Consider the following 8,556-nt stretch of genomic DNA (forward strand, 5'->3'; position numbering starts at 1 on the left):
ATAAACAAGTACTTAATCGTAATGAATGAAATAATGAAAATACGAGTGTTCGCTATGTAATAATTATATGTATTTGACAAGCTGTCCCTGTGCCTTATTTTATGAATGAACCTAACCTAAATAGCAGAATGATTAAAGAAATTTTTTTTTAAATTTTTTTTCTCGTTATTTTATCATTTTCTAGGATGACAAAAATCTCAATTCTGAAAATTTCAAATCGATATTTTAATTTCTAATGGTCACTCATAATTATTTTAACTTTAAAAGTAGTATTTATACCTAAAATGTTTTCGAGCGACCTCTAAAATTAAATATCAACGAACTAATAATTTTTTTTATTGAATTTGTTGAACAAAAGAATAGAAATAAATTACAAGACTTAAAAAATTTCTCGAGGCAAAATTTACTACCGCACTGTCAAATATTTATAATTTTTAAATTTTTTTAAATTTAAATGTCTCGTGATTTATTTCTATTCTTTTGTTCATCAAATTCAATAAAAAAAAAATTATTATTTCATTGATATTTATTTTTAGAGGTCGAAAACATAGGTACACTTTGAATTGAATGAACAATTATGAGCGACCTTCTGAAATTAAAGTATCGATTTGAAATTTTCAGAATCGAGATTTTTTTTCAACCTAGAAAATGATAAAACAAAATAAAAAATAATAATTTTTGAAGATTTTGGAAATTTTGAAAAATCTTGAGCGACCTCTAAAAAAATTTTTTTAAGCTGATATTTTGAGGGGGCTCTTAAAACATGATAAACTAACATATTTTCACAAGAGACACAAAAAAAAAATATTCGTTTTATTTTGGGCCAACCTAATATACAGGGTGTCCCAAAAGTGACGCCCGTCCTTATGGGTTTTGATTGAGGGGACAAAAACAAATTGAAAATCAAGAGTGGAAAATTTTCCGATTGTTTTTCTTTGCCGAGTTATTCAAAAAGCTAAAAATAAACATTTGGGCTGGGTTATTAAATATTTATGTAGTTCAAAGCTGTATTTGCTGCAGCTGTATGTTTTTAAATGAAAACTTACCATTGCCATTGTTGCATGACGTTCCGTTAGCAGTTAGACTAAATTATTGGTTTCAACATGATGGAGTTCCATCACATTATGGTTTACTAATATAAAATTATCTGAAACAAAACTTCCGAGACAGATGGATTGGAAGAGGTGGACCATGGCCTCCTAGATCACCAGATCTGAATCCCCTAGATTTTTCTTATGGGGGTTATTTAAAAGAAAAGATTTATAGTCCGTATATACGCTGCTGTCACGTTAATAGATCAAGAGATGCTACAAAGAGTTCATGCTTCAATGTTGAATCGTGATAATCTTTGTCTTGAAATAGAAGGCAATTTATTTGAACACCTTTTGTAAAAACAATTTCTATTATTTAAGCACTTTATGGTTTTAATTTGTTTTATTATAAAAATGTTTTTCTTTAACCTTTTCAGGTTTAAATAATTCCTTATACCCAGGTAAAACCGACAATCGAAAACTATACTTATCTACTCTACTGGTTATAAATTATATGTCTTGGTTCCCATAAGCACAGACCTCAGTTTTGAGACAAAAAAATGGATTTTCACTTTCAGTTTCACTTTCAGTTTTTTGAATACATTTTTGAATAACTCAACAACGGAAAACAATCGGAAAATTTTCCACTCTTGATTTTCAATTCGTTTTTGTTTCCTTAATCAAATCCTAGAAGGACGGGCGTCACTTTTGGGGCACCCTGTATATCTATCTATTTACCCTTTAATTGAGTTTCAGAATTGCAGTATATACTCTTGTACATTTGAACCAGTGATGGATCTTTATCTATCAGTTGATGCCTTTTGATATGTTTGTATGTTTAGTTTCGAAATCGCAGTCGTTACACCTGTACATTTGAACCTGTGAAGGATCTTTATGTTTCAGTTGGTGTCGTTTGATATAATTCTTGTATTTAGTTTCAAAATCGCAATCTTTACACCTGTACATTTGAACCTGCGAAGGATCTTTATGTTTTAATAGGTGCCGTTTCATATGAAAATTGTATATAGTTTCGTAATCGCAGTTTTTACACCTGTACATTTGAACTTGTGAAGGATCTTTATGCTTCAGTTGGTGTTGTTTGATGTTACGCTTGTATTTAGTTTCGTAATCACATTTGTTACACCTGTACATTTGAACCTGAGTGGGCTCTTTATGCTTCAGTTGATGTTCTTTGATATAACTCTTGTATTTAGTTTCAAAATTGCAGTCTTTACACCTGTACATTTGAACCTGTGAAGAATCTTTATGCTTCAGTTGGTGTTGTTTCATATGAAAATTGTATATAGTTTCGTAATCGCAGTTTTTACACCTGTACATTTGAACTTGTGAAGGATCTTTATGCTTCAGTTGGTGCCATTTGACACAATTCTTGTATTTACTTTCGTAATCACAGTCGTTACACCTGTACATTTGAACCTGTGAAGAATCTTTATGCTTCAGTTGGTGCCGTTTCATATGAAAATTGTATATAGTTTCGTATTCGCAGTTTTTACACCTGTACATTTGAACTTGTAAAGAATCTTTATGCTTCAGTTGGTGCCATTTGACACAATTCTTGTATTTACTTTCGTAATCACAGTCGTTACACCTGTACATTTGAACCTGTGTGAACTCTTTATGCTTCAGTTGGTGCTCTTTGATATAACTCTTATATTTAGTTTCGAAATCGCAGTCGTTACACCTGTACATTTGAACCTGTGATGGATCTTTATGCTTCAATTGGTGTTGTTTCATATAGTGGCTGTATTTAGTTTCGAAATCGCAGTCGTTACACCTGTACATTTGAACCTGAGATGGATCTTTATGCCTCAACAAATGTCTCTGAGGTAATTTCTTCTTTTCAGTTTTATACTCGCAGGATTCACATTTATACCCTTTCCAATCGTTCTCGTGTCTCGCACAGTGTGCCGTAAAACGGATCTTACTTCCAGTTTCGTAAATACATTTATCACATTTGTACAATACTTTGCGCTCCTGCTTGATTTTTATTTCTGATCCATTCTCATGTTTACATCCATCCTCTTCTTCATCTTTGCAGACACTCTCCTCGAATGGTACGGTATGGGAGCTCTCCAGTGGTGTGTCGCTGAAAAAATTGCACATACAGGGTATTTTTAAAAATCAAGTTTTAATTTCTAGGGGTTATAGGTGACACATGCCAAAATGTTGTTTTACAAATAATTGTTCTAATAAATGGGAAAATTTACATTTGATGTTAATAAGATGTGATTATTAAGTAATTATACATTTGTACCCCCGTACCGGAACAATTCAGTGCTTGCTTTCATTTCTATCGTTGTCACTCTTAACTTTATTGAATTATGTGTTATTGAAAAGGATAGTAATTTCCACATTTTCAAAAATAAGCAGTCAATTATAAGTTTATGAACTCCACAAAGCATTATTTAATCTTTATTATAATGAAACAATTTTTATGCTGTCCAAATAGTGTAATAAAGTATAAAGCTGGAATAAGACAAAGAATTTTGATTTTATACATTTTATTAATAAAAGATTCAGATCAGCCAGTTGTGACATTTTACAACAACATAGAGACCATTTGCTTTTGGAACTACATTTAACTGGAAGTTCCAGATTGGAAATGATCCTTCATCTACTTGCTTTTCAATCTACACCACACTCGTTTCTTCCTCCATTTTGTTTTACTTTTTTTTCAGGACACAGCTCTTTTATTACACTTTCCTTTGCTTGATTTTTACATTGACGTATTTCAGAATTAACCTGGGCCCATAACCTGTTGAGTTTTTTTATAGTTTTACTTTTAATTTTTTTAATAAAATGCACCTTTTTATTAAACTCTTTTATTGCCTGTGAACTGACACGCAGAGTACAGAACAAAATACAACATAGAACAAAACACAAAAGAACGGAACAGTAATACCAACTTATCAAATGATAATTATAACATGAATCGATATAATCTAATATTTTATACTTCAACACGTGATATTTTATACCACTCCTATATTTGGATTCGTAATCGCAGTCATTACACTAATACGTTTAGAACTTGTGCAGCATATTTGTTTCAGTTGATGCCGCTGCAGATGATTCTTGTATTTACTTTCAAAGGGGCAGTTGTTACACTTGTATGTCTGGACCTGAGAAGGATTTTTATGCGTCAGTTGGTGCTGTATGATACATCTCCTATATCTAGTTTTGTAATCGCAGTCGTTACACTTGTACATTTGAAGCTGCGAAAGATCTTTATGTTTCAGTTGATGCTTTTTGAAATAACTCTTGTATCTAGTTTCATAAACGCAATCCTGACACCTGTACATTTGAACCTGCGAAGGATCTTTATGTTTTAGTTGATGCTTTTCGAAATGACTCTTGTTCATAGTTTCATAATCGCAATCGTGACACCTGTACATCTGAACCTGTGAAGGATCTTTATGTTTCAGTTGATGCTGTTTGAAATAAGTCTTGGATTTAGTTTCATAATCACAATCGTAACACCTGTACATTTGAACCTGAGAAGGATCTTCATGTTTCAGTCGGTGCAGTTTGAAAGCATTCTTGTACTTAGTTTTGTATTCGCAGTCATTACAACTGTACATTTGAATCTGCGAAGGATTTTTATGTTTCCTTTGATGCACTTTAATATTATTCTTGTATTTAGTTTTGAAATCGCAATCGTGACACCTGTACATTTGAGCCTGCGAAGGATTCTTATGTTTCAGTTGATGCTTTTTGAAATAACTCTTGTATCTAGTTTCATAATCGCAATCCTGACACCTGTACATTTGAACCTGCAAAGGATCTTTATGTTTTAGTTGATGCTTTTTGAAATCACTCTTGTATTTAGTTTCATAATCGCAATCGTGACACCTGTACATCTGAACCTGTGAAGGATCTTTATGTTTCAGTTGATGCCGTTTGAAATAACTCTTGAATATAGTTTCATAATCGCAATCGTGACACATGTACATCTGAACCTGTGAAGGATCTTTATGTTTCAGTTGATGCTGTTTGAAATGACTGTTGTACCTTGCTTCATAATCACAATCGTTACATCTGTACATTTGAATCTGCAAAGAATCTTTATGCTTCAACGGGTGTTTCAGAAGTAATTTCTTATTTTCAGTTTCGTAGTCACACGATTCACATTCATGTGCTTCCAAATCCTTCTCATGTCTCGCACAATGTGCCGTAAAACGAATTTCACTTCCAGTTTCGTAAATGCATTTCTCACATTTGTACAATACTTTTGGCTCCTGATTGATTTTCATTTCTGATCCATTCTCATGTTTACATCCATCCTCTTCTTCATCTTTACAGGCATTCTCCTCGAATGGTACGATATCGGAGCTCTGCAGTGGTGTGTTGCTGAAAAAATTGCACATACAGGGCATTTTTTAAAATCAAGTTTTAATTTTTAGGGGATATAGGTGACACATGCCAAAATATTGCAATTTGCAAAAGACTATTCCAATAAACGGGCACCTTTACATTTGAAGTTAATGAGATGTGATTATTAATTGTACATTTGTACCACCGTATCGTAAAAATTTAGTGCTTGCTGTCATTTCTATCATCGTCACTCTTAGACTTGATTGAATTATGTGTTATTAAAAAGGATAACAATTATAAGTTTGTAAACACCACAAGGCATTATTTAATTTTTATTATAGTGAAATAATTTCCGTGAACAAAATTCAAATATTAAGTAATACCACAATAAGAATACTTGTCAATTTAAGTAAATATTAAAATCTAACGATTATCCTGTTTCTTTTTACATAGTTATCCTTGACCGTAATATAATCAATGATAGTACTAATAACATAATTTTAATTTTAATGATGAATCGATTCAGATCTTTGATAACGAATTAATGATCAAAAATGCTATTTGTGAGATGCTATCTATAAACTGACACAATAACTCCATTGATAAAAGTCAGATACGGATAATTTAAATACAATCTACAATAGCATTATTAATAAATTTATTAAATTTTAATGTTTTTTTGTTTGTCAACGTTTTTTAGTTTTTGTTTTTTACCTTATCACTAATTTTAATACTCTAGTCACAAGAATTAAAGGATAAAAAGAAAATCCTAAATTTTTAGGTGATTTTCGAAAGGCTGTAACTTGACGAAAAATGGTCGTCGAGCAATAAAAAACAAGTAAATTGAAGCTTGAAGGTTCTAGTTTCAGGATTTGAAACTGAAAAATGTTTATTGTCGACCACCTTTTCGAAATCAAAAGAAATCCGGGGAATTTTTTTTTATAATTTTTGCTTCACTTTCAACAGATCCATGGGTCTCAATATTTTTTTTTGGCAATCCCACCTGTCAGCTCCTTTAGTTTAATTCATCCTCTTTGATTTGAGCTGTTCAAGACCTTTATATCACCAAAGCAAAATCTGTTTTGGATTTGTTAATGAATTATTCTGGAACTAATGGCGTTACAGAAAATCTAAGCGTTTTGAGAAGCTCGAACTATCCTCCAAAAGACATTCTTATCGTCTTTTGATGAATTTATTTTTTTCAATGCAAGAAACATGATTCCAAAATGTCGTATTTAAGGATATTGCTAAACCTGATATTGATATTGAAGATAGTTTTGTTTTTTTTTAACCTCAAAGTAACACAAAAAAATGACAAGAGTTCAAAGAGCTGCGATTTTTCTTTCAATGTGAAAAATCAATTCAAGGATAAATTTTGCATCTTCAAATCGTTTGTTTTAAATTAAAAATGTTTTTTTCGCAATTATCTATATTTTCTTCTCCATCAAAAAATGTCATGGAAAAAAATTTAATTATTTTTTTTTTTTTGGAAATATAATTTTTACAATATTCACAATGACTGACTGTTTTATAAAGAGCTTACATATTTTCCCAATAATTTGTTAACCTAACACTTAATGATTATATAAAAATTTGTATGATATCTTATATAACCGACAATGTCATAATTTATTACAATTACTGTATCACCAGATTGTAAGTATTTAATCATATAAATCAGGAAACGTCAGTACCACAGGTTGCCATCTTTTTTAAATTAATGTTAAAATAGTTTCCTCTTACCTCCTTTCCTCATCTTCCGATTTTATGTCGACACATTCAGCTTTGATCGACATTTCAATCTCCTTAATATCGGATTCCTTGTCCAGGTTTTCAGTCTTAACAAAAAAATCAAGTGGAGATGTATCTATTTGACTTCCTGTGGCTGAACTATCAAAACTACTTTTAATTTTTTCCTCTATCTCCAAGCAATCCTTTAGGAAACTGTTGTGAGTACACAGAGAATCAAAGCATGGCTTACAAACAACGGGATCTTTGACAATATTTATATTCTACAAAGCAATTTCGTTAAATTACAAAATATGCAAGTATTTAATATTGTTCCTACCATGCCAGGTGTCAATTTCTGAATAGCTTCAAGTTCCTCTTCACGTATGCACCTAAACTCACTTTCTACTGGGCGCATACACAATCGACATATTTTCTGACTGTACACTAATTCACTTTTCCTTTCCTGGATGCACACTTCTCTTAAGTCGAGCTGTAACATTTTTTCGCTATCCACATATCGAATAATTGTGTTATCAGTATTCAAACACGTCGACTTAAATTCTGAAGCAGCATTTAACTTTCTTCTGCAAGCGTTACATATAGCCTCTATGCTCTCATCAAATTTCTGAAAAATATGCAACTTGAAACAAAAAGAATGGCATAAAATAACAATTAAACACTAAAAGTTAATTTACACTCGAGACGATTAAGTAAAACGCAATCTAATTATATTTTACCGACTTACCAATTTCAGCAAAAGAACATCTAGAATGTCTCTGATAATGTCGTTTATCACTTCAAAACTTTCATCGGTTATATGTTTAAGGCAAAGCCTACAGGACGTTTCCTTAACATCAGTCATTACTCTGCAACAATCTTCTTTTAAATATAAACAGAAAACAGAACGCAGAGACAAAAATACAAAGCACAAAGCCGTCAGTAGTCACTTCTAACCTTCTTGGTTCTTGGCTTCTTATATGACAGCATTGGCAGTTGGCATCACAAAACATATACATAATACAGTTGGCACTATTGACATTAGCAGCGCATCTAGTTGTGGGTTCGTTCAGTGCGAACAGCCGAGCTGAACGGACGTGCTTGTTTGTGAGGTGAAGTGATTGCAACGAGCAAAATCTACCTGCCTTTATTAAGGCTACCTGGAAAGAATCCCTTTCTTTCCTTTTAATCACCGACCTAATCCCCGGCTAAGCATAGAGGCCGTCGGCATCTTTGTTCAGGTACCTGTCCCGGGGTTATGCCCAGGTAAGTTTTAACTTATTTATCAGTTATTTGCATTACTTTAAAATACATTTCTTTAAAATTGCGACCCCCGACAAACAATATACCAGACAGACAAATACACCAAAAGACACGTACGCCCCCGTAAGGGGGCATCCCCACACGACTAACACTTACACACCCACCCACCCACACACACAAGAAGAAGCAATCCTACAAG

At 32.3% G+C, this 8,556-nt stretch overlaps 1 protein-coding gene across 1 annotated transcript; it reads right to left on the reverse strand.

Moving 5' to 3' along the window:
• Positions 1 to 2,664: 2,664 nt before the first annotated feature.
• On the reverse strand, positions 2,665 to 8,049 carry LOC108913574 (zinc finger protein 90-like; the record flags this gene model as incomplete). The annotated part of the gene is made up of 6 exons (XM_018719141.2): positions 7,843 to 8,049; positions 7,435 to 7,722; positions 7,110 to 7,378; positions 4,031 to 5,402; positions 3,315 to 3,361; positions 2,665 to 3,138 (listed from the first exon to the last, which is right to left on the reverse strand). Coding segments are annotated over exons 1-6 (2,567 nt in total), but the record flags the coding sequence as incomplete, so codon positions are not given.
• Between the last annotated feature and the right edge of the window lie 507 nt (positions 8,050 to 8,556).

The sequence above is a fragment of the Anoplophora glabripennis genome, unplaced genomic scaffold (assembly GCF_000390285.2).
Source record: "Anoplophora glabripennis isolate ALB-LARVAE unplaced genomic scaffold, Agla_2.0 scaffold1172, whole genome shotgun sequence".
Classification (NCBI taxonomy): domain Eukaryota; kingdom Metazoa; phylum Arthropoda; class Insecta; order Coleoptera; family Cerambycidae; genus Anoplophora; species Anoplophora glabripennis.